The sequence below is a fragment of the Hylobates moloch genome, unplaced genomic scaffold (genome assembly GCF_009828535.3).
Source record: "Hylobates moloch isolate HMO894 unplaced genomic scaffold, HMol_V3 SCAFFOLD_5, whole genome shotgun sequence".
Taxonomy (NCBI): Eukaryota; Metazoa; Chordata; class Mammalia; order Primates; family Hylobatidae; genus Hylobates; species Hylobates moloch.
The window spans coordinates 1,050,092-1,076,810 of NW_026652280.1; the positions used below are offsets into that span (position 1 = coordinate 1,050,092).

Consider the following 26,719-nt stretch of genomic DNA (forward strand, 5'->3'; position numbering starts at 1 on the left):
TTCATAAGGTGTGATTTACATGCAATAACTGCACATGTTTAAAGTGTACCATTTTGTTTGATATATGTGTATGCCTGTGACCATCACCACCTCAAGATACTGAACATTTCCATTACTCACAAAAGTATCCCCATGCCCCCATGCAGCCTGCCTATCCTTGCACTGCTAACCTCTATCACCTGCTGATCACTTGTACAGAATTGTATGTTAATGGACTCATGTACCAATATTCTTGCTTGGCTGGATTTTTTTTTTCAGACAAATTTTTTCTAATATAGTGTTTTGATTCTGTACTTTCTTTTCTACTACACTTAGCAAAATTAAATCTGTTAGAAAATTATCATTTAGTGTGACTTGCTCCCAAGCGCCTACTGCCAGTGACTCTAGAATTCTTGGAAGGTTCTTCAGGAGGAGGATGCAGAGGGTGAGGCTTTTGTCCAAGTGTTACAGCCAACCAAAATCCCCTCCAGTCATTTAAGGACTCATATTATCCCTTTAGTTCTGCAGAGATTACTTGAGGATGTACACAAGAAAAAGAAGGACACAAGGAGGAAATATGTAACCATGAAACAGTAGCACTAACCCAGCAATCAGTTCCAATTACATTAGAAAGTCAATAGGCTACAAGAATGTCTCTATGATAAAACTTCTTAATAAATAGTATGAGAATAATAAGCTAGATGTCAAGTAATAAGATAATAGAACAGACTTATTTCACAACATTAAAAAAAAAAAACAAAAGCAAGTCGAAAACCCTGGGAAGCAGAGCGAGGATAAGAAAGGGCTGAGGAGGGAAATGATGACACAGAAGATGCAGGCTGGAGTGACGCATGATTCTGCTCAGCTCATAACATGAAATTTAAAAAAAAAGAAAAAAACCTACTTAACCTTAACTCTAAAACAATTCTTTAGCCACACATACCAAGTGAAACAATTCAACTTCCCTCTCCTAGGTCTTTGTGCATCAGATGGAACTGTAGGAACTATTTTAATAATTATAATACTGTAAATTCAAATTACTTGGATCTCACTTTTCGATTCCACCTACTGACAAACATTTAAAAGTGGTTAAAATGATAAATGAATACTGGTGGGCAAACAGCCTCCTGGCACAAGACAAAGCCTATAAATGCATAAAGAAAAACATATAAACAATAAAAGAAAACATATAAATATTTACCTAAATAAAATTTGAAATATTTACATAGCAAAGATATTATAATGCCAGAAGTTAAGAAACAGATTGGAGAATATATTTGCAATGTGTACTGGGTAAAGTTATGGAGAAACAGATACGCTCATCTCCTGATGTTGAGAAATTAGAATTGTATAACCATTTGGGGACAATATTAAATTTGTGCAAAAATAAAAATCTAACAAAAAAGTTCTTCAGTGAATGGTACTGGTGCAACTGACTGACTTTTTTTTTTTTAACTTTAAAAAAAAAAAAAAAAAAAAAAACTCCCCCCAAAAATGGTAATCAGATTTTGTATGTAAAGCAGGAATTATTTTAAAACTAATTATTTAAAATAAAATAATGAGTAGAAATAGTCAAAGCATAAAACCAAAAAGCAGAAATCATTTAAAAAATATTGGTAGGTCACATTATATAAATACACTGAACTTTTATATGGGCAACAGAAACTATAAACGAAAGTACTCAGAAAAATTGGAAAATAAAAAATTATTAACAAACTTTAGCAGATAACATGAACAGACTTAGAAAATAAAAATAGGAGAAATACACTTTCTTAGGTAAGAATTATCTTCAACCTCACACATTAAAAAACTAAACAAATGTAAAATTAAATGGGATACCATTGTTACAGTTATCAGATCGGAAAACAGTGAAAGATTAATTGATTAATTAATACACAGTAGATAAGCTGTGTAGTCTTCTGAAGAGCATTTTGGCCAAATAATTAAAATTCTTGAAATATGCTTATTTTTTTAATCTAGAATTTCAAAATGATAACTTTTAAATTTACCAATATCAGGTCAGCTACGGAAGCTATAATTTGTCAGAAACTATGCAGCTAATAAAACACTTGCAAGGATACACAATTCCTAACATGAAAGGATGACCCACAGCATATTGTTGAATAAACTAGAAAAAACAGTGATATACAGCATGATCCAACCATGCAAGAATGTGGCTAGGGGAAGGATTGATACCAAAATGCTCATGATAGCCAATGCAGACTGGCAGGTTTTTTTCTGTTTTGTGATTTGTGTATTATTTACAATGCACACATTACTATTAGAATCAGGACTCAAAATTGACGTCCACCTCTTTTTTAAAGGAATGCCCCCGAAGAGAGGGCAGGAACATCTAAAGGTGGCAGAAGGGCCGGCATCCAGGCTCTGCAGGGCGGTCACAGGCCTCCCAGCAGGTAGATCCCTATCAACAAGCAAATTCTCAATAAACAAATACCTGTTTGTTTGTTCGAGTTTAATTGTAATTTGAAATGTCATGCAGTTTGTTTCATCCACAAGGAACTTAATACTTTTCATTAAAAATTAATCAAGGACTTCTACAAGCCATGTTGTGGTAACTAATATGAGACTTGCCTTCCCATGAAAACAACTGGAAAATGGACAATATTTATAAAGTATCTATTTTCAGACACTAGATACAGTGCCCCAGGGAGAGGAGAAACAAAGCCACGTGCCCCACATAAGCCAGGGTAAAGAGATTTACCACTTTAGAGGACAGAAGTCAGGCAGAGGGAGGCAGCTCTTCTGAATTTAGGAGACTGAGACCAGAATTCAGGGAAACTGACAGCTAGCATTTGCAAAATACTGAAAAGGGGAAGGAAGAAAAAGAATTGCAGAAATATGCAAAGTGTTCCACCTGAGTGTTACTGAAAATGAGTACACACAGCATACAGGGTAAGAGTATGTCTGGCCAAAGGAGAACCACAGAGCTCCAGCCCCAACCAACCGCAGGGACTACAGAGTTGGAGAGTTGAGTTTTGACTCAGAGTTCAGAGGCACCTGTGAGCTAGCAAGGATTTCAGTAGCTATCAGCAGGATCCCAGCAGGATCATGCTCTAGATTCCAATAAAGGAGCCTCGAGGCCTCTAACAAAACTTAAGAACAAGCCTTGAAGACATCAAGTTGACCCAGAAGTTGTTTAACTAATTTAATAAAGATCAAGATGCTTTACAGATAGAAATGAAAATCTCAGACATTAAATGTAACACTTACACACTCAGCATACAATAAAAAATTACCAGACATGGAAAGAAGCAGGAAAGTATGGGCCTATAACGAGGGCCAAAACATTTAAATAGAAACATACCCAAAAGTGACAGAGACAAAGGAGCTAACATACATGGAATTAAGCATTACAAATGGTTGAAAGAGTCCAATGAAGCCACATACATATTAGGAAAGAATAGAAAAGGTATTTAAACAACAAAAATGAGAGAAACGTATGGAACATCCAGAGATTACAACACTCGGAATAACAAAATTCATTAGGTGGGCTTAACAGAAGACTAGATAATGAAAAAGATAAATGTTAGTGAATTTAATGACAGAGCAACAGATACTATCAAAATTGAGTTACAGAAGGAAAAAAAAGGCTGAGGAAAAAAAGAGTAAGACAGCATCAATGGCATGTGGGAATCCAACCACTTGATGTTCCCATGTCATTGAAGTTCTTACTCTTTTTTGATATGAGTAGTTAGACTAATTTACTTGATATTAGTAGTTAGACTAATTCTGTTGGTCATGTCTCTGAGGGGTTTGGGCAGAAGGAAAGATAAGAAAAATAAAGGCTGAAAATCTTGAAACTGGATAAAAACCATGAAACTCCAGATACAAGAAGCCCAACAAACCCAAGCAAGACAAATGAAAACGGATCATCACACTTAAATTCCTGAAAGCCAGTCAAAACAGGAAAGACTTTCTAAACGCCCACAGAAAAAGGCACAGAGGATAAAGTGGAGTCAGGGTAAGAATGCCCGTAAGCGTCTTTTCAGGACTATGGATGCCATAAGATGAAATAAAAGCTCTGAAAGGCAAAGATAAAAAAGAAAGACTGTCAAATGAAAACTTCAAGACATCCTTCAAAAGTGAAGGCAAAATAGGCCCAGCGTCATGGCTCACACACTTAATCCCCCACTTTGGGAGGCCGAGGTGGGCGGATCATCTGAGGTCAGGAGTTCAAGACCAGCCTGGCCAACATGGTGAAACCTCATCTCTACTTAAAAAAAAAAAATACAAAAATTAGCCGGGTGTGGTGGTGGCACATGCCTGTAATCCCAGCTACTCGGAAGGCTGAGACAGGAGAATTGCTTAAACCTAGGAGGTGGAGACTGCAGTGAGTCGAGATTGCGCTACTGCACTTAAGCCTCTGTGACAGAGTGAGACTCTGTCTCAAAAAAAGAAAAGAAAAAGGCAAAATAAAGACAATTTTCAAACAAACAAAAATTGACAATCTCTGGCAGACTTCACTACAAGACACACTGAAAGAAGTTCTTAGAGCTAAAGGAAACTGGCAGTAAATGGAAACTTGGATCAACACAAAGGAAAGAGAAGTCTCAGAACAGGTAAACACATGGGTAAACGGAAAAGATTGTTTTCATTTTTTACTATCTTTAAAATAAGCTTGACAACTTTAAACAAAAAAACAGTAATGTACTGTGCAGCTGATAATATGCAGAAGTAAGATGACACAAACACAAAGGATAGGAAGGAAGCCATGGACATCTACTGTGCACAACTCTTACACCACAAGTGACATGGAGAAATATTGTGATAAGTTAAAAACACCCATTGAAAGCATGATAATGACACAAAACAGAACTAATGCACATAGCTAATTAGCCAAACGGAAACATAACACAACACCAAAAGATGAAGAAAATAAACAAATGGGATAAGTGGAACCTAAAAAGTCAAATGACTGACTTCGGCTCAACCACATTAACGATTACCGTAAATGTACACAATAAAAATGCAGCAATTCTCAGAATAAAAAAAGCAGTACCTACTTTTATTACATTAAGAAACACTTTAAATTCAAAGAAAAAGATATATAAAACATAAACCGATGGAAGATATACCATGTAAATACTAATTTTAAAAAAGCTGAAATTACTATAATAGTAAAGAACAAAATAGATGTCTCAACAAAGAATATTACCAGGAATAATGAAAAAGGGCAAATTCAACAAAATATAATAATTTTGAAAGTGTATGAACCCAGTAACAGTGCTTCAATATAGTTAAGGAAACAAGTAACAGAGCCAAAAGAAGAAATAATTCAATCTACAAAAGGTATGGGATCTTAAAAGTCTTCTTCAGTAATTCAGAGAACGAATGGTAGAAAACAGCTATAAAATTTTTTTAAACAACAGTTTCCATTAGCTTGACCTAATGAACATTTACAGAACATCCAGGCAATAGCAGAACAAACATTATTTTAAAGCTCACATGGAATACTGACTCAGAGAGTTCATATGCTGGGCCATATCACAAGTTTCAATACATATGAAAGGACTGAAATAGAACAGAATACCTTCTGTGACCATAGGAGAATTAAATAACAATAAATTAGCAGACATTGGGAAAATCCCCAACTGTTTAGCAAATAACAGTGTATTTCCAAATAATCAAGGATGAAAAGAAGAATCATGAAGGAATTAGAAAATATTTTTAACTAAATGAAAATGATTTTTAACTAAATTATTAATTATTTTTAACTAAATCAAAATTTGTGTGACACAGGTAAACAATGCTTGGAAACAGGTTTACAGCTCTGAAAGTTTATAAATAGAAAATAAGTTATAAAATCAAAGGTCTAACTTCCACCTTAAGGAGGAAGAAACAAAAAAAATTATACATAAACTATGTAGAATGAAGGAAACAGAGAGCAGAAATTAATAACACAGAAAATGAACAAACAATGAAGATAATCAATGAAACCAAAAACAAGTTCTTTGAAATGATCGATAAAAGAGACATAAACTACCAATATTGGGAGTGAAAGAAGGAATCCTAAAATGGCTAAAAAATAATGGAATATTACGAACTTTATGCCATTAATGTTGTCAACTTACATGAAATGAACCAATTCTCTGAAAAACACAAATTTCCAATGAAGAGAAAATCTGATTAACTCTATACCAAAGGCCTTCCTTCCTTCCCTCCCTCCCTCCTTCTCTCCCTCTCTCTCTTTCTTTCTTTCTCTTTCTTTTTTTCTTCCCTCTGTGGCCCAGGTTGGAGAATAGTCGGAGCATCTCTTTCTGGTCTTGATGTAGCCCCTTCTTGTGTCTCCTTTGAAGTTGCAGAACCTCGTCTTCCTTCCTTCCTGCCTCCCTCCCTCCCTTCCTTTCTTTGTATCTTTCTTTCTTTCTTCCCTCTGTGGCCCAGGCTGGAGTACACTCGGCTCGCTGCAGACTCCCTGCGTCCGCCTCCCGTGATTCTCCTGCCCTGCCCTGCGGGCTGCCTGGGATTGCCTGCGCGCGCCACCACCCCTGCCTGGTTTTTCTCCTTCGGCTGGAGGCGCGGTTTCGCCATGTCGGCCAGGCTGGTCTCCAGCTCCTGACCTCGAGTGGTCTGCCCGCCTCGACCTCCCGAGGTGCTGGGACTGCGGACGGAGGCTCGCTCACTCGGTGCTCGGTGTTGCCCGGGCTGGAGTGCGGTGGTGCGGTCTTGGCTCGCTGCAGCCTCCGCCTCCCAGCCGCCTGCTTTGGCCTCTGAGGGTGCTGGGATTGCAGCCTCTGCCCAGCCGCCGCCCCGTCTGGGAGGTGGGGAGCGCCTCTGCCCGGCCGCCCATCGTCTGGGATGTGAGGAGCGCCTCTGCCCGGCCGCCCCGTCTGGGATGTGAGGAGCGCCTCTGCCCGGCCGCCCATCGTCTGGGAAGTGAGGAGCGCCTCTGCCCGGCCGCCCATCGTCTGGGAAGTGAGGAGCCCCTCTGCCCGGCCGCCACCCCGTCTAGGAAGTGAGGAGGGTCTCTGCCCGGCCGCCCCATCTGGGAAGTGAGGAGCACCTCTGCCCGGCCGCCCCGTCTGGGATGTGGGGAGTGCCTCCGCCCGGCCACCCCATCTGGGAGGTCTACCACGGAGGCCAGACGCAATGTGGGGGCTGGACGTGGTGGCTCGCGCCTGTAGTCCCAGCACTCTGGGAGGCCGAGGCGGGTTGATCACTTGAGGCTAGGAGTTCGAGACCAGCCTGGCCAACATGGCAAAACATATGAAAAATACAACAGACAAACCAACCAACCAACCAACCAACCCAGCGGCAACAAAACAGGTCTACCCTGGAGTCATACTCTAATTTTTTCTATTTTCCTCCCTTTCTGATCCTTTATCCCACTTTCTTTTTCTTCTTCTTCCTTCTCCTTCTTCTTTGTCAAATAGAGGATTGAGTTATTATCATTGATCCATACAAAGTCCCTCTCTCATTTATTTTCTTTAATTCCCACCTCCCATTTCTATTCCCCGTCTTCCCATGTGCAACCTTCCTAATATGTTTGATATGCATCCTTTTGTTTGTATGTATTTTTAGAAAATGTTTATTGTTTTGTGTGCAAAAAATTAATAAACTTCGTTTCTATACTATAAAAAAAAAAACCTCTATACCAAAGATATTCAATTCACAATCAAGTGTTTTCCCAAAAAGTAATCTCTTGGATCAGATAGTTCCAAAAGTGAATTTGTTCAACATTTAAAAATAAATAACACCAATTTTATGCCAACTATTTTTAAAATTACAGGAGGCAAAAAGACTCCCCAACGCATTATAAGGCCAGCTTACCCCCAGATATCAAACTAAAGACATTAAACAAAAGCGATACAGATCGATATGCTTCATGAACATCAGCACAAAACATCCTTAACAAAATATCAGCATATCAAATACTGTGACATAATAAAAAGACATGCAGTATGTCTACTAGGTGAGGTTTATGCCAATCACACAAGGCTGGTGTAACACATATGAAATCAGTCCACATACCATCATATTAACAGATAAAGGAGAATATCCATATGATCATCCCTACAGATACAGAAAAGCTTTGTAAAAATCTAACACCCACTCATGAAAAAACCTCTCAGCAAACTAAGACTAGAAAGAACTTCCTCACCCTGACAGAGACTCCCTGAACAAGCTGCAGCTAGCATTATACATCAAGGCGGAATGCTTTTGCTCTGAGACTGTCAACAGGATACATCACCAAAGAGGACAAGCAGATGGCAAACAAGCACATGAAACAATGTTCAACACAACCGGCCATCACAGAAACGCAAACTGAAGCCACGATAAGGTATCACTGCACACCCGTCAGAATGACTACAATAAAAACTGGTGACAACACTGAAGGCGGCAAGGACACAGAGAAACTGGGTCACTCATCCGGTGCTGGTGAGGACAGGGAATGGCACAGCCACTCTGGAAAACAGTTTGGTAGCTCCTTTGAAAGCCACACTGTGTGATCCAGGAACTGCCGCATGCACACACACCCCAGCCCTATCCGCAGGTGAGGAGGTGCTGCTCCCTGACACATACCTTCATTATTTAATAGCTGCCTGGTTGACTCTACCCACCACCAAGCACGTAAAAGGCAGCTGTCAACAGCCCAACCTCTCCAATCTGCTCATCTGTTGGTCCAGTAGAACCTACCTTCCTTCATTCACTGACCATGAAAAAATGTAGTTGTAATAACTCTAAACATATAAATTATGCATAGTATCCTAGATAATTTAAGTAAACAATCATAGAACACTGAAAATTAAAAACCCACGAAAACAAATCATCTGAGTAGCACCTCACTGCCTGGCTTTGACTGAGAAGCCTGACCCAGAGAAGCAGCTTGGACAATTTTCAAATACAGCTTCTGACCTGAAGGCTAATGAAGTCCATGTGATGTACAGAGAGAAAATAGAAGAAAGAAAAACACTTTTATGTGCCTAAGTAGGTGAAAATTAAAAACAGATATTCATTTGTGAATATCTGGTTTCACTGATTTGAAAGATTCTACACACACGAGCATGTATGTACTTTTTAATTGGCAAACATCAATACAAAATTGCAAAGGAGAGGGGCAAATAGCCAAATAAGAAATAAAAATTTCCGCTGGGCATGGTGACTCAAACCTGTAATCCCAGCACTTTGAAAGACCAAGGTGAGAGGATTGCTTGAGGCCAGGAGTTCAAGACCAGCCTGCGCAACATAGCAAGACCCCCATCTCTACAAAAAAAAGTTAAGAACTGGCTGGGCGTGGTGGTGTGCACCTGTACTCCCATCTACTCAGGAGGCTGTGGAGAGAGCATCACTTGAGCCCAGGCGTTTGAGGCTGCAGTGAGCTATGATCATCTTACTGTATTTCAGTCTGGGCAACAGAGTGACAACCTATCACTTAAAAAATAAAATAAATTGAAAAAGGAAAAGGACATTAAGAGGAGGAGGAGGAGGCGGAAGAGGGGGAAGGGGGCAAGGAGAGGGAGGAAGGGGAGGAAGGTAAGCAGAAGGAGAAAGAAAACCTAAGTGTCAAGGAAAATTCGCAATTACCTAAAACTGATTATGTACTAAGACATCACAGAAATTATTTTGGCACAATTCTTCAATGAACCTTCATAAGGAATAAAGAAATTATGAAACAAATTCTCAATGCATTAAATAAATTAGCTGGTATAAACAGGAATATACGTGAACCCTGGAAACTGCCACTGAAGATAAAAGGATGGAGTAGTCTTGGTGCTGCTCACCCCCAGAGCCGGCAGCCGTTGCGTGCAGCTCACTGCCACCTTCAGCTTCCAGTCAGTTTCACCATCTAGTTGATCAGTTCGAATAAAACACGAACCTTGGAAGTAGAGAATAAAAATTTACCACTCTTGAATTGTGTTACAGAAGGTTTTTCCTGAGCTACAGGTGCCATCAAAGAATAATTCCAGGGCACAGTAGGACAAAGAAATAACAATCTAGATATTCCCAGGAACAAAAATCCTTAAAAACTTTTATTTTACACAATGTTCCTTGATTCACAAAACAAGTTTCATGAAAAGATGTAGGCCATTAAATTTTTTTAAATCACTTATTTCCTATTTGCTGTTCTTGCCTATTAAGGTTTAACATTAATCAGCCTTCTGTTTTAGAAAAACTGCATTGATCATTTCTACTTTCAATGTACGTTTTGATAATAACAAAATAACAAATACACAAAAATATCCAACGGTGTATAGTATTATCTTGCTAATAAAATATCAGATTTACCATCATAAAAAATGTTCAATCATAAAAGCACAGCTACAATGCTAAGACCCAGGTAAATGTTACCATATGCTCACAGGGCTATCCAGTTTCAAACATGCTAAGATATTCTATTACAAAAATCCACTACTTTTTGGCCATGCTATCATCCCACTTCTCAGAATCTATTCTAATGATGGAATAGCAAAAGCACAAAATGACATACACACAAGGCTGCTCCTTGCAGCATTATTTATAATAACAGAAGACTGTTGTGGAACAAAGGGGAACAAACACAGGACTAGCTGAATAAAACAGAGCACATACGGCAATACAGAGAGAAGAAAGTAAAGCAAACAAGATGACCTCAGTACACTGTCATGGAAAGATCTCTAGGATATAGACTGTGATGTGAAGAAAGTAAGGTGCAGGGCATTATATATAGAAAAATACATTATAGTTAAGAACTAGGGAGGGAGGAGAGAGAATTTGTGTATGTCCATACAGATCTCTATGCGTATACAACTGTATACATGCGTGTTCATCTGTGTGTGGATATGTATCTATGTGTGTATCTGTGTGTGTGCATGTATGGCTAACTTGTGTGTGCATAAGCATATATCTGTGTGTGCACATGCATGTGTACATATGTATTTGTGTGTGCTTGTGTATGTTTGCGTACATGGTATCTGTATAATATGCATGTATAACTGTGAACAAGTATCTGAGGATCTGTGTGTTTCTGTGTGTGTGCATATTGGTGTGTGAACATATCTGTGTGCATATATGTGTACCTATGTACGCATGCATGCATATCTGTGTGACGGATGTGAGGGCATGCAAATCTGTGTTTCTATGTGTGCGCCTCTGTGTGTCAGCGTATCTGTATGCATGCAAATGCTTCTGTGTGTGTGCACATATATCTGTGTATGCATGTATGTGTATATAATACCTACAGAGGAAGGAAGGGAACAGGAATAGATGCTAGGCCTTCTGAATATATCTTCTACTGTTCACTTTAAAATCAGATACATTTTATATAATTAAAAGGCCAAATTACACCAAACTTTTAAAAAACTCCTAAAAAATAAAAGGCAGTGTATAAAACATAATTCACAGTTTAATCACAGAGAGAATTCATCCAGGTGACTTTTGAGGTTTCAGAATGGTTTTTTTTCTTTTTCTTTTTTTTTTTTTTTTGAGACAGAGTCTTGCTCTGTCGCCAGGCTAGAGTGCAGTGGCTCAATCTCAGCTCACTGCAACCTCCACCTCCCGGGTTCAAGCGATTCTCCTGCCTCAGCCTTCTGAGTAGCTGGGACTACAGGTGCGTGCCACCACGCCCGGCTAATTGTTTTGTATTTTTAGTAGAGACAGGGTTTCACCATGTTGGCCAGGACGGTCTCAATCTCTTGACCTCGTGATCCACCCACCTCAGCCTCCCAAAGTGCTGGGATTACAGGTGTGAGCCACCACGCCTGGCCTGATGAAGAACTTTATACTAGGAAGATCAGTTGATAGCACCTGTATTTATTCATCACTAAAAGAGAGACATGTAGACATCTGCCTGGAGTTAGAAACAGGACTATACAGGGGCATTGCTGTAGTATTCTTTAACCAAAAAAAATGAAAAGGTAAAAGAAAACCGAAAATGAGTATGATCAACCCTTTAGATCCACCTACCAGTTAACAAAAATACAGGATATAAAGGAATGTATTAATTAATAACATAGTTGTTTTGTGTATGCACTCAATCTAGACTATCAGATATTCTCTATGTCCAGTAACCCTGTTTTTTCAACAAATAAAAAACAAAGAAAGAGAAGGAATTGTTTTAGAAGAAAACAGATTTGAGAGACACCTGTACCAAGTGCAAGAGAAGGGCCCTCGCATCCTGACTGGAACAGATCAACTGTAAGAAGAGGTGTGTGAGACAATCAGAAACCGGGAGACTCACCAAGTGTTAATCTAAGAAATCCTTGTTCAATCGTTTATGGTATGATAATGGAATTGTGGTTGTAATTTGTAAATGCTGAATCTGTTAATGCAATCAAATTATACACAGGATTTCATCCAAATGAGACATACGGATGAAACAAGACTGGCCATTTAATGAGCAGTCTTCCAGGGGACAATGGTGACACAGCAGTCCATTACACTATAGCTTCATGCAGTGAAAATTCCTAGAATAAAGTTTAAGATCCAATTTAAAAAGCAGAAAATGAATAAAACCTTTAAGGGAAGTTTACTTCCAGAAAGATAGAGCAGATGTACTCTTTCCCATTCTTCCTAAATAAAGCAAAAAATGCTGAACATTAAATTTTTAAAAATGATGATGATTCTACAAGAGGAGGAAAAGTGCAGTCCAGCTCAATTCCTCGGGTATTGAGAAAGGACAATGGCCATTTCCTGTTTTCATCTTGCCCTTTCTATCTCAGACTAGCAACTGAAGAACCCGACCACCCATAAATGCCAACAGGTGCAGACTTCATCACTATCATAGTCCCATGAAGACTTTCTTTAAGGATACAGGCAAGATTATTCTAAAATGTGTATAGAAAGGCAAAGTTGTTTAAAACAGCTAAAAGTTGTTTAGAACAGCTAAAACAATGTGGGGGAAAAAGGAATAAAAAATGGGAGAAATCAGCCCACCAGATTTTAAGACTTACCAGATGACTGCAGTAATCAAGATTGTTTGATACTGAAGAAGGAACAGAAACACAGATCAATGGAACAAAATAAAGAGCCCAGAAAGAGTCCTCCCAACATACAAGTATGGCAACTAATTTTGATGCATTTACAAAAGCAATTTATGGAGAATGGAGTCTTCACTATAAATGACGCTAGAGCATTTGGACATACATAGCCCAACAACCCAAAGCCTTGACCTAAACCTTGCATCTTATACAGTAATTAACTCACAACAGATCACAGATCTCAACGTAAAACTTTTTGGACAAAAAAAAAACCACCACAGGAAGAAATCCTCAGGGCATATGGCTGGAAGATGAGTTCCTAAACAGGACATCAAAGGCATAACCCATTAAAAAAATCAGTTGGACTTTGATAAAATTAAATACTTTGAATATGTAAAGATCCTTGCAGAAAATGAAAAGACAAACTACAAACTGGTACAAAATATTTGTAAGCCACATATCTGACAAAGGACTCCTATGTAGAATATATAAGGAACTCTCAATATCAATAGTTTAAAATAAATCCAATTAGAAAATGGGCAAAAGACATGAAAAGACACTTTACTAGAGTCCTGAGGATGGCAAACACGCAGCAAGAACGTGCTCAATGTCGCCAGCCATAACGGAACGGCACACGCAAACCATGAGGAAGCACCGCTACACATACCATCAAACATCAGCCAAATGTGGCAAAACTAGATGTCCCAGGCATTGCTGGTGGGAATGTAAAACAAAACAGTAACTCTGGAAAAGAGTTTGTCAGTCTTAAAACAAGCATATAATTATCATAAAAACCAGCAACCCCACTTCTGGACATCGATCTGGAGAAATAAAAACTTACGTCCACAAAAAAGCTGTACATAATTGTTCAAAGCAGGTTTATTTATAACAAAAACCTGTAAACAACAAAAAACTTCAACCAACAATGATGAATGGTTTAAAACATGCTGTGGTACATCCATCCATGAAATCCTAGTTAGCAGTAAAAATGGAACAAACTATTGACATATACAACAACTTGGATGGATCTCAAGGGTGTTGTGCTAAGCAGAAAAAGTCTCTAGGCCGGGCGCGGTGGCTCATGCCTGTAATCACAGCACTTTGGGAGGCCAAGGTGGATCTGGAGGTCAGGAGTTTGAGGTAGGCGGATCATGAGATCAGGAGCTCGAGACCAGCCTGAACAACATGGTGAAACCCCGTCTCTACTAAAAATATAAAAATTAGCCGGGTGTGGTGGCGTGCGCCTGTAATCCCAGCTACGCAGGAGGCTGAGGCAGGAGAACTGCTTGAACCCAGGAGGTGGAAATTGCAGTGAGCTGAGATCGTGCCATAGCACTCCAGCCTGGGTGACAGAGCAAGACTCCATCTAAAAAAACAAACAAACAAACAAACAAAAAAAAAAAACGAGTCTCCGAAGGTCATGAATGGTTTATTTCATTTATGTAACACTCCAGAAATGACAGATTTATAGAAATGGAGACAAATTCATGGTTACCCAGGGTGAGGGCTGCTGGAAGCAGAGGGATGGCTGAGCCCACTGGGCTAGTGAGAGATCGATCCTCATGGTGGTGCAACAGTTCTGCACCTTGACTGCATTGGTGGTGATAGGAACCCACACTCAAGATGAAATAACACAGCCTTACGTGCACACACTGCACCAGTGTCAACATCCTGGTCTGATATTCTACTACAGGTAAGTTGTCAACCACTGGAGGAATCTGGGTGAAGGGGACACACGGGGTCTCCCTGTACTATCTTTGCAACTTCCCAGGAGTCATTAATTATTTCAATATAAAACGTATTTTTAAAAAAGGTGTTGTTCACTCTAGGAATAAGTTTTAAATAGCAAATTGAAGCTCTTAATTTAGGTTGCTAATACAACTGCAATCTGTCTTTCCTATTAATATGTATCTATGTAACTCAACTATACTAGTATAAAAATATTCACATTTCACAAGTGAATTGCTTCATAACACCCTTTCTCAAACATGAACAGTCTTAAATTTTGGAAATGAACAAAATTTCAACAGTGCTAATATACTATGATGGTACTGAAGCAACAATCAGATTTAAATATATCTAGATTTTAAAAAACAGATTTTTAATAAAAAAGCTCTATCAAGTTTCAAATATTTCAAATATACTTTCAAATCTTGAATTTTAATTCTGTTTTTAAGTAACAAAGTTACTTAACACTACAGGGGGAAGGCGGCATCAATTAGACTAAACGAAATAATGCTCATTAGCAAAGAATCTTTCATGTACAACTTGAGAAAATTTAGAAAGATTCTGAAGCATACCATGTAAAGCTGCACAGCACAGCCAAGGCAAAAACAAGAAACCAGGGAAGAAAATGGTTTCTCCTCCAAGTTTTGAAAGCAAGATTCAGGCAATAAGTACTATGTGTTTTAGTGCCTACAACTGAATAGACTGAATAAATTTGACATCACAATCAGGTAGGGTCTAGTTTTCAGAACTCGGTATTATACTGGCTAATGCTTATAATCAAGTAACTCAGCAGATGAACTCATCTGACATGCAGGAGAGACCTCTGACACCACACTGGACCAGAAGGGGGCCTTCACACACCAGCCTTTCCGGCAATTGATGGAAACGTTTAAACTCAGAAACAACAATTCCAACACAATATAAAATTTGATTCCAGAAACCTAAAAAATATGTTAAGATGCTTTCCCAAACAAATTATAGAGAACGACATAAAAATCGTATTATAAACTCAGAGATTAAAAATCTGTTTTTAAAACACGTTTAAATAATGAAAAGACCAACCTAAAAGTATGACTCAAACATTTGGTTTCACAGTAAACAGATAAATAATGCAAGTAACTGGACTTAACCTCTAAATATTGCACGATAGGAAGCACACTGTAACTATTTCAACACCTACAGAGGAGGAGACTCATCTCAATTGTTCTTGGCTCCCACTGCCATTCTAGGAGAGTTCCCCATCCTGTTTATCACTGTTTGCTCCCATTCATCAATTTCATTCAGAATCACACTAGGAATCGATGCCACCCAGGCCCAGTGTGGCCCTGGGGAGTGCCTGACATGAGTTTGTGCTCATCCGACAGAGCCAGTGCATGAAAGTTACTGGCCGGCTGCAGCTCCTCCCTACCTTGGCAGCCAGCGTCAGCCATAACAGAGCTCCTGGCCTTTCCCTCTGCCCAGAGCAAGAGACAGTCTGAGCTCAGTCAGCTTGCAAGTGATCACCACAGCAAAACGGAAGCATTAAAGAAAAAGTTCGTACACAGTTAACAGTAATGACAGTATGACTTTAAGTACTGGGGAGTCGTAAGGTAATTCTGTAACTTTGCTGGAAGCCGTAAGATAACTTTGTAATTTACTGTCAAAACGAAAAAATAGGTAAACAGCCTTTCAAAGCTCCTCACTGCTTAGAGGTCACAGCCATGTAGTAAACAGCCTAAAACTTCTGATTGTGGTCATTTCTAAGCCATTCAGCATTCAGGAAACATTCTTCCCACAGAAATGACTAAGCTTTTATATATCTAATAAAGTCTGACAAAGATCACCTAATGCATAAAGCAGCTGAAATACTATGATATAATGGTCAAAATAATTCAAAATGGTTAAACTAATACTATTAGGTATTCATAATTAAAAAAACAAATATATAACTAAATAATGGTTAAGAAAAGGTATGTTAAGAAAAGGTTTACTTTTATCTTGAAGAAAGCAAATGAAGACTTGATGAAGATTTTACAGGAAATGTCCAAAAACACTCCGTGGGAACGCTGAGTCCAGAAACTCTGTGTGAAGACTCATGGCTTTCACACAGTCCAGCCAGGCTCTTCCTCAACACAGGTGACACACAGCATGCTCTCACATATTTCACCAATATTTACCGAACACCCACTATACTGAAAGCATTACTCTAGCTACCAAGTTTCCTACTGACCTTAACGGTGTTAGGTGGCAGTCTAACAAGTAAAGACAGACAAGTAAATGTGAAAGAGAAAATAAGAGGTTCTAGAAGGATCCATTAATAGTATGGGGTTGACCATACAAATAGCCCAGCCTCAGAAATCACCAAGAAAACTCACTGTTCACCATTTGGAGGATACGGAAAGTCCCATTCCAGAGACAGGGTGGAAGCCCTTTAGGCACCCGTCATAGGAAAATGCCTCCACTGTACAGGAAGTAGATGACCGACAACAGCCTGTATCAGGTCTTCTCAAAGTCTCCTCAACGAGGCAGGATGCGCCTCCGCAAATATGCTGCCTCTGCAAGCATGATGCTCTTTTCTGTCACGAACCTCAAAGGCCAAAGGGCCAAGATCAGAGAGAACAACGGGGGCTGGAGAGGAGGAGAGAGGAGGACAGGGATAATGTGGCAATGAGAAGAATGAGGCATGGAAGAGATTTAATACAAGCACACACTGGGGGCTTGGCTCATTGAGAAAATACCTCCCAAAGACTGTCAGGGGAGAAACAGACATAGCGCTCCAAATTGAGGAAGGAGTAATGGAATTTATTCTATACTGTACTCCAAACTTGCCCACAGCTACCCCTTCTTCAAAAAATGTATGGAGCTTTACATGTCTACTGGAAAGTCACTTCTTTCTCCCCCAAAAAAGGGAAGGCTACTAAAATTTACTAAGCATCTACTTATGAGGTGCCAATCATGGCCTATCTGCAATATCTGATGTCCTGTGAGACAGAAGGAAAAACTGTCCCTATTTTAGGCTTAGAGGTAAAGTACCCCAAGGTCTCCCAAGTGAGTGAAGAGTGCCATGATTAGGTCCATCTAACTCCAAACCCGTTATACAAGAACACATAGCTCAGCCCTCCACCTCAGCAATTCAACCAAGAGTTGACTTACTCAACAGTTGCAACTGCAATACACGAATGTAAAAAACAAAACAAAACAAAACTTATTTGGGTTGTTTGTTGTTTCAGTCATTTGTTTATTTTTTATAGTTACTGGGCTGAACTACTCCTAGGAAATCTATCCCCCTGCTCAGACTCTGCAGTCGCCAGGCTGAACTGCCACCGCCAAGTCTCCTATTTCTCTTGGCTTTCCGGAGGTTGCTCCTGGCTCCACGTAAACCACTTTGTAGTCAATGTGATGGCAGCAATGGCCCTTCTGGAGTGGCGGCTGCAAAGATGCCAGCTGCAATGAGGGAGGTGTGCCCAGGGCTGCATGCTCCACGGAGCTGGCAGGATCCCCATCCCCTTCCGAGTTGGCAGGTATACATGTGCTCGGGGCAGTGCTGACGTTCCCGGCACTCTGCCGGCTTGGCCCCCTCCAGACTTTAGGCGCCAACAAGCACGGGAGGGTGGCTCGGGGCAGGCCTGCAGGCACCCTTTGGGACAAACAGCCTGGGCACCATACATGACATGTTGATGGTGGGAGTCCGACAAGTTCCTGGGCAAAAACGGGCAGGTCCACTGTGAAACCCCACCTTCAAGCCAGGAACAACCTGAAGCCTGGGCGCTGGGCTGCCAGTTCCCAGTGAGGTCCACTGCCGGAAATGAGGACTTCATTGATGACCACACAGCCAATCGGATAGTGCTTTTTCTAGGCCCGCCCATGGTTGCCCATGGACCAATCAGCATGCACTTCCTCCCTTCTAAGTCCATAAAAAAGCCAGTTTCAGCCAGACTCACACAGAAATTGGGACTACTAGCTGTGAGGAGCTACCCACTCCGGGTCCCCTCTACGCTGAGGGCTGCACACTCCACGAGCCAACCTGCCTGTGGATAAAAGCTACCCACTCCAGGTCCCCTGTCTACTGAGGGCTGCACACTCAACAGGACAACCTGCCTGCTGACAGGAGCTACCTACTCCGGGTCTCCTCTCCACTGAGAGCTGCAGTCATCGGGAGGACCTGCCTGTGGAGAGGAGCTACCCACTTTGCATCTCCTGAGGGCTGTACTGTTGCTCAATAAACCACCTCTTTGCCTTGCTTACCCTCCAGTTGTCCATATACCTTGTTCTTCCTGGATGCGGGACAAGAACTTGAGACCAGCTCAATGGTGGGAATGAAAGAGCTGTAACACAAACAGGGCAGAAACACGCCCTGCCACTTGCCTTACTGCAAGCAATGAGAAGGAGAGAAGAGCTGTGGCTCTTCAGAGAGCCCAGACCTAACGGCTCACTGAGCCAGGGCTGTGACATCCTATTTGGGGCTCTGCAGTTCCTAGCGTCTCCAAGTCTCCTGGGGCCACCATGTTTCCTGGTGCCCACAGTGAAAGCCGCTTACAGAGCACCTGATTTGGCCACAGCCTCACACACAGCCAGCACCTGGAGCTGCCTGCCCTGCCACAGCCAGCATGCCTGGCTGGGTGCAGTGGCCAGACTCCACGCTCGCTCACACACCCCTTGCCACTCTGTTCCGGGCTCGCCCTCGGCAGGCCTGGGATCCGGGCCGGCAGCACAAGCTAAGTGAAGCCTGCTGGGCCAAGTAGGCAGAATGAGCCCAGCAGGCCTAAGCAAAACTTGGACAAAGGCTCCACAGGCCATAGAGGTTTCTGGCTGGAAAAGCGACACGCCAAAGATCCTGTGACAAAGGGAGGTGCTCAGGCTGGCTTAGCTATTTGGACTTCCAAGCTTCATCACTGGCTGTGTGTGGCTTAGAGACCTCTCACAATTCAGGGATTTCATGACTTTGCCCGTGTTCAGTCAGGGATGGGTGGCTTGGAGGTCTTCTCCATTGACTCCTGGGACCATCACCTTGGGTGCAAAAACCATCTTCCAGACTGACAGGGAGGCCTGTGATGTCATGTGTAAGCTCAGCACTGTAGGACTCACCTTGGGGACAGAGGACCATGCATCATTTGGCCAGCTCAGAGGTTCTAAGTAAGCCCCTTGGGTCAGTGAGCTCTGGCATCATGGAGGGCTGTTCATCACCCAGGGAGTCCTTTCACATTTGCCCCGAGTCCCACTGCAGCTGCTTCTGAGAGGGCCTAGCACATGCACACAGTCTCCCGGCTCCAGGATACACTGGATCCAGGACTCTCCATGAAGCTTCTGGCTGGGCTGCTGTTTCTGCCCTCTGAAATGGTGGCCAGCAAGCTTTCCAGTGTTCTCAACGACATCTTCAGAAATGAACTCTGCCAGGCTATTTTTCAAACAAAGTCTGTAGGTAAAGCTGCAGACATCTCAGTCCTTAGGACCTGTCTCACCCTGGGCAGAACCTCTGGAGTATGGCATTGGAGCTGGGGACAGGACAGCAGCCAGCTCTACCAGGAGGGATACTCAGGTCATCGAGTGGGCACTGGGGATGGGGTTGTGGTGTAGCCCCTCCAGCACTGTCACCTCTGCCTTACAAGCTGCTGGGGCTGGGACTCACTGGGATACAATGCTCAGGAACCCAGGTAGAGTCTAGAATCTAGTCCACTTTAGGTTACTTTGTGTTAGTGCCCTAGGCCAAGCCTGTCAGGAACTGGGCTTCTGCAACATGAGTCTGGGGAAAATAAGAACCATGGCCAGTCCCTCCTGGGTGGGGCTGCAGCCGTAGCCTAGGAAGTGCAGGAAGACAGAGCCCCGACTTTTTGGCTGCATAGGCTTAGAGTAGAGCTTCCTGCACATGGAGCTGGGGTAGAGAGGAAGGTAATAGGCCATGGCTCAATTTCTGCAGTCTCAATCTGTTCTCACTGAGAAAGAAGGTCTCTGAAAAAATATTAAAACAAGTATTCCTAAAGGTAAATAACTGAACAATTAAGGTTAATTTTAGAGATTCTCTTCAATGGATGAAAAGCCCTCCATAGGTTTTCAACTAGGGACAATTTACATTTGGCAACTTCTAGAGACACTGTTGGTTTTCACAACTGGAAAGGAAGTCAGGGGAACGCTACTGGCTTCTGGTGGAATGAGAACAAGAATATTCTCAACACCCAACAGTGCAGAAGACAGACCTGCCCACCACAGCAGAGACATATCGGGCCCAAAGCACCAACAGTGCTAGGCAGAGGTGAGAATGCCTGCTCTAGAGGCTTCCATCCCAAAGCTGGCATAAGAGAGTAGGCAGAGCCAGACAGTCAGAAGCTGAACACCAGCCTGTAACTGCTACTCAATGCTCCCTTTCAAGTAAATTGACCTTGTTAGACCTCAGTTTTCTTTATCTGTTTAAGACTTACCCTGGAGTTATGTTGTAAAATTCAGGGAAAATACGTGAAAGCCTGTCATGAGTGTCATATACTGGGAACTGGTATCATGGTAGCTAGTTGTTTCTCAAATTTGGAGAAATCATTAAGTAGATTATGTAAGAACAGATCTTCACATGGCTTAGTCCAGCCCACCCTTTCCACAGAACATTCTACAACTAAAATGTCCACGCAAATCCACATCCATAATACCCTCAATTTCCCCCTCTGAACCTCCTAAAAGTATTTCCGCATGCTACGGAGCATTCTTGTGGTCTCTTACTCTACACAAATATTAAATGTTTTTCTCTCCTAGCTGACGCATTTTCAACTAATTGTAGCTTCTAGCAACTCAGTGCCTAAATCTGCCCTATCTATGTAACTACCTCACCAATTTTATTCTATTTTATTTTATTTTTTGAGACGGAGTCTCGCTCTGTTGCCCAGCCCGGAGTGCAGTGGCGCGATCTTGACTCACTGCAAGCTCCACCTCCCAGGCTGACACCATTCTCCTGCCTCAGCCTCTCGAGTAGCCGGGACTACAGGCGCCCACCACCATGCCCGGCTGATTTTTTTTTTTTGTATTTTTAGTAGAGACGGGGTTTCACTGTGTTAGCCAGGATGGTCTCGATCTCCTGACCTCGTGATCCACCTGCCTCGGCCTCCCAAAGTGCTGGGATTACAGGCATGAGCCACCATGCCCGGCCACCAATTTTATTTTTAATCCTTTTAACTACCCTGTACTATGGGAATTATCATTGTTAAAATGGAGTCTGGGAAATACAGAGACATTAACCCACCTGTCTAAGGCACAAAAAGATCAAGAGCCATGAAAAGATTCTCCAGTTATCGGTGTTATCAATTAAAGTTATATCTGAGATGTCAACTGATTACATATACTTTAAAAAATATAGAGCTGGGCATAGTGACTCACTTCTGTAACCTCAACACTTTAGGAGGCCAAGACGTGAGAATGGCTTGGGCCCAGAAGTATAAGACCAGCTTGGGCAACATGAGAAAACCCCATCTCTACAAAAACTAAAAAACAAAAAATTAGTGGGGCATGGTAGCAAGCACCTGTAGTCCCAGCTACTCGGGAAACTGAGGTGGATCACTTGAGCCCAGGAGTTTGAGATTGCAGTGAGCTATGATTAAGCCACAGCACTCCAGCCTGGGACAGAGCAAGACCTTTTCTGTCTCTGTCTGTCTCTGTCTCCCCGTGTGTGTGTGTGTGTGTGTGTGTTTGTGTGTGTAAAATAAAATATGAAAATAAAATATAAAAATATTAAAACAAGTATTCCTAAAGGTAAATAACTGAACAATTGAGGTTAATTTTAGGGATTTTAGAGACAGATATTATACACGCATACACACACACACACACACACACACAGACACACACACACACACACACACACATATACATACATATATTTAAATAAACCATGTTATGGGTTATTTGTCAAAAGAATTATAAAAAAGTATATTGCACAAGCTCACTGGTTTCAACTAAGAAGCAGTACAAGAAAGTTTGCAGTGCATATTATTTTAACGTTACAGTTTTTTTCTAGATTGAATTTTCCCCTTTATGTATGAGTGAATGTTCTGATATAAAATATAAAAGTAACATAAAATGGACTAGATTCTAGACTCTGACACATCTGTGAGATGTCAATGCCATTCACTCTGCTCTAGATTTTCTATTACATAAAGAAAAAACAAGTGAGAATCTCTGGAGTCTCATAAATTTCCTGCATTCTGTGTTTCTAAAAGTGAAATAAATATCTACATTTCTGTAAACTTATTAAACACTGAAAAAATAGCTGCCTTTGTTTAAAAAGACATGCCTCATGTTAAATCATATGCTATTGTTTAAACTTAGAGAAAAACAACATGTTATTACTTTTACTCAAATTAAATACAGTTAAAAATACTAACCTTGCAATAACTGAGGTGGTTTAAAGAGAGAAAGAATGAACTCTAGCGAATCAGAAGTATGGCCAGCTTGACTTGTTTCACAAGAACTACATCTAATAATTTTTTAACAGAAAGCACTCACTACAACTGACGCCAGCTAAGGCTCAGCAAAAAATGTATTAAATTGGTCTGCTTATATCCTATTACAGACTGCTTATGAATACTTGATTTTATTTTATACAATCGACAATAGTCAACAGGAAAGGATAGGCTTAATGACAATTAAATTAAGATCAACTCATGTATGTGTCACATAGGAGGGTGCATCAAGTGTGCTGAAGAAACTGACGGGACACCGTTGGAGCACAAGTCTGTCATATCGCATAATAAGTTACCCTGTAATATTAGGAGACTTCACACACAGCCCACAAATCCAGTAGCTCTTAAAGAGATGGGCTAGGGTATATGGCCAACAAAAGAAAGATAGGCATTGACTTTGCATTTGTGATACCAGATCGTCCGCCATTAAACTTAATTTTTAAATCATTTATATGATTTAATGACTCTGCATGAAATTTTCAAGCTGGTAGCAAGATGAATAGCACTACAGAGACCATGTGGATGAGTACAGTGTCATTTAACCACCACCCCGTCCCACTAACAAGTGACAGCTGAGGTACTATAATATGTCCCCAACACTTAAAATATAATGTCATCACTTAGGAGACAAGTGAAAAAGATATTGGCATTTATAAGAGACTGATGAAAAATAGTTCTAAAGCATTAATTTCTCTTAATACCACTAAAAGAATTGTGTGCACTCTGGAGATATTTGATCTGAATTAAGAAAGATGAAGCAATTGATTAATTGGAATTTAAGCCATCAGTCATCAGATCCATCAACAGCTTCATTTACATTCTAAACAATCAGCTCACAGCCCAACAGAATATTCTGTGTTAATACACAGTCAATATGATGCCATGAGCAACCCGCCATGCTGTACTGACAAGCACCCAGCTGCCAGTGTTCAAGCTGGGATATGCTGCATATATTAACACTTAGGATTTCTATCATACCTAAGATTTAAAATATTCTTATTATAATAAACAGTGTATTATCAGATTTTTTTCAAACTGAAACTAAAAAGCAATAAAATAGTATTAAAACTGTTAGATACAAAAATTCAGTACATTTGTAGTCTACTGAAAACCACTAGGCAATAAGATAACTTTAATTACTTAAAAATCACACAAACAATTTCTAAAGCTAAGAATTCTTGATTGAAAGCAACATTATAACACAAATTTTATATAGCTTGAAAGCTATTTGGTCTATTTTATAAGGAGAAGAAAAATAGTATGAAAAAACAATCTGACTTTTTTTTTTTTTTTTTTTTTTGAGACAGAGTCTCGCTCTGTCGCCCAGGCTGGAGTGCAGTGGTGCGAACTTGGCTCACTGCAAGGTCCACCTCCCGGGTTCACGCCATTCTCCTGCCTCAGCCTCCTGAGTAGCTGGGACTACAGGCACCCGCCACCACGCCCAGCTAATTTTTTGTATTTTTAGTAGAGATGGCGTTTCACCATGTTAGCCAGGATGGTCTCGATCTCCTGACCTCGTGATCCACCCATCTCGGCCTCCCAAAGTGCTGGGATTACAGGCGTGAGCTACCGCGCACGGCCCTGACTTCTTAATATCTGCATTTGAGTAACTATTATTTTAACAATTTAAATTTGACAGAAAAAATAAAACTGAGGATGAAAATAGAAGCATAGGTTAAAACAAACTACAGCAGGGTTCTAACTTGAACCCATCAATAATCTTCCAGGGATACGTAAACAATAAAAAATCCAGCATACGTATGCAGTGTATACATTTTTCTGAGGAAAGAGGTGATAATTCTTAAGATTCTCAAAGGGATCCACGACCTCCAAAATATTATCACTCCACTACAAAGAGTGATTCTCCCTACACCATGGAATGTAAGACAAAATTAGAGAGAAATGTTTTAAAACATCATCAATTTGAAAGTGTTATTTATCCAAGGTTAACACAATAGATTATCTCATTTGAGTAATATTCTAATATTCCATTTACGTTTTTCTGACTTACTATGGCTTAAAAATGATGCAGTGAAACATTAAGAGGCTGAGGAAGAATTTCTAAAATTGCTATTAGTGGCCGGGCTCAGTGGTTTACACCTATAACCCCAGCACTTTGGGAGGCCGAGGCAGGTGTATCACTTGAGGTCAGGAGTACAAGACTAGCCTGGCCAACGTGGTAAAACCCCATCTGTACTAAAAATACAAAAATCAGCTAGGTGTGGTGGCGTGCCTGGAGTCCCAGCTACTCAGGAGGCTGAGGCAGAAGAATCGCTGGAACCTGGGAGGCGGAGGTTGCAGTGAGCCGAGATCGCGCCACTGCACTCCAGCCTGGGTCACAAAGCGAGACCTCCTCCAAAAAGAGAAAAAACAAACAAAAACAAACAAAAAAAACCATAAAATTGCTAATAGTCATAGAATGTTAAACAAGGTATTTACATTCTCCAGCCCTCAGATTCCTCTTCTGAAATGTGGACATTTCTAAACACCTTTCAGCTTTAAAGTGCTTGACTTCGTTCATAATTTATCTTCTAACACAATCTACATAATCTTTTCCACTTAATTACCCAAAACTGTTTTCATATTTGGAATATATCTTCCATATATTTCCATCACAATTGTTAAAAGGGCAATTAATACAATAGCATCTCCCAAATTAAAGCATTTTGTTATTCATTACACTGGATACACATTTGTAAAACAGGACAAATAAATCATAAATAAGCAGGTGAAGTAAACAGGGATGGCAGTACAAAAACCTCTGAAAATATACTTCTGTGTAACTGCAATGAGAAGACTAGTGAAAATTGCCAAAAGCAACTGTTTCAGAACTCTAGAAAATAATCTGACTTGAAAGAATTCCAGGAGCATTTATTCAACAAAAACACTAAACCTAGCTAAGAGCGAGCTGTGTTAGTTAAAATCCCTGGGGCAATCACTAACAAAATAGTTTTTTAAGTACATTATAATAGAAATGATGGAGAATTAAAACACCACATTAGAAAATATTCAAAACAAAAGAAGGCAGTAATGGAGCAACAAAGACACACAAAAATATCACAAGACACACAGAACACAAACAGCAGAATTGCAAATGTAAATTCTGCCTTATCAGTAATTACATTAAACAGAAATGGATTAAAGGCTCCAATCAACAGGCAGAGACCGATGGAACCTTTTGAGTGTGCCACCTACCTACCATCAGTCTCTGGTGTATAATCAGATGATATAAAGCCATGAATGAAGTTACAGTTTCCCAGGAAGAATATGTACATCACAAACGTAGGTGTGCTTAAGACAGAATCCTGAGAAACACCATTTAAATTTCACAGAGAAAGGGGATGTAGGGTTAGGTCATGACGAAAAACATCTTATTCAAAAGGTTTGGCTGCAAAGCAAAGGACAGAGAAGGGATGGTAGTTAGATAGCTGTGTCGGGTCACTGGAGGTTGGGGGTGCTCTTTGGTGACCGGGTAGAGACATGTTTCAATGCCTACAGGAAGAAGGCAATGGAGCTGTAGTTGAAAGTGGCGGGGTTGAGGGGAGGGTTGATGGCTAAGAGTTAATGAACAGGTGGTAAAGGCAGACAGGAGAAACACTGAGAAAGTTGGAATAAACCGCCTTCAAGAACAGGCCTAGTCAACGGGAACACTGTGGGTTACACAGTGAACTCTACTGATTC

General features: G+C 40.7%; 1 protein-coding gene across 11 annotated transcripts in view; it reads right to left on the reverse strand.

Moving 5' to 3' along the window:
- Positions 1–26,719, reverse strand: part of ATP9B (ATPase phospholipid transporting 9B (putative)) — a 322,806-nt gene that overhangs the window by 184,109 nt on the left and 111,978 nt on the right. For all 11 annotated transcript variants that reach the window (XM_058438242.1, XM_058438240.1, XM_032152031.2 and 8 more), the window contains one exon: positions 9,723–9,817. In XM_058438242.1, coding sequence (XP_058294225.1) covers positions 9,723–9,817 — 95 coding nt within the window. The remainder of the gene's footprint in view (positions 1–9,722; positions 9,818–26,719) is intronic.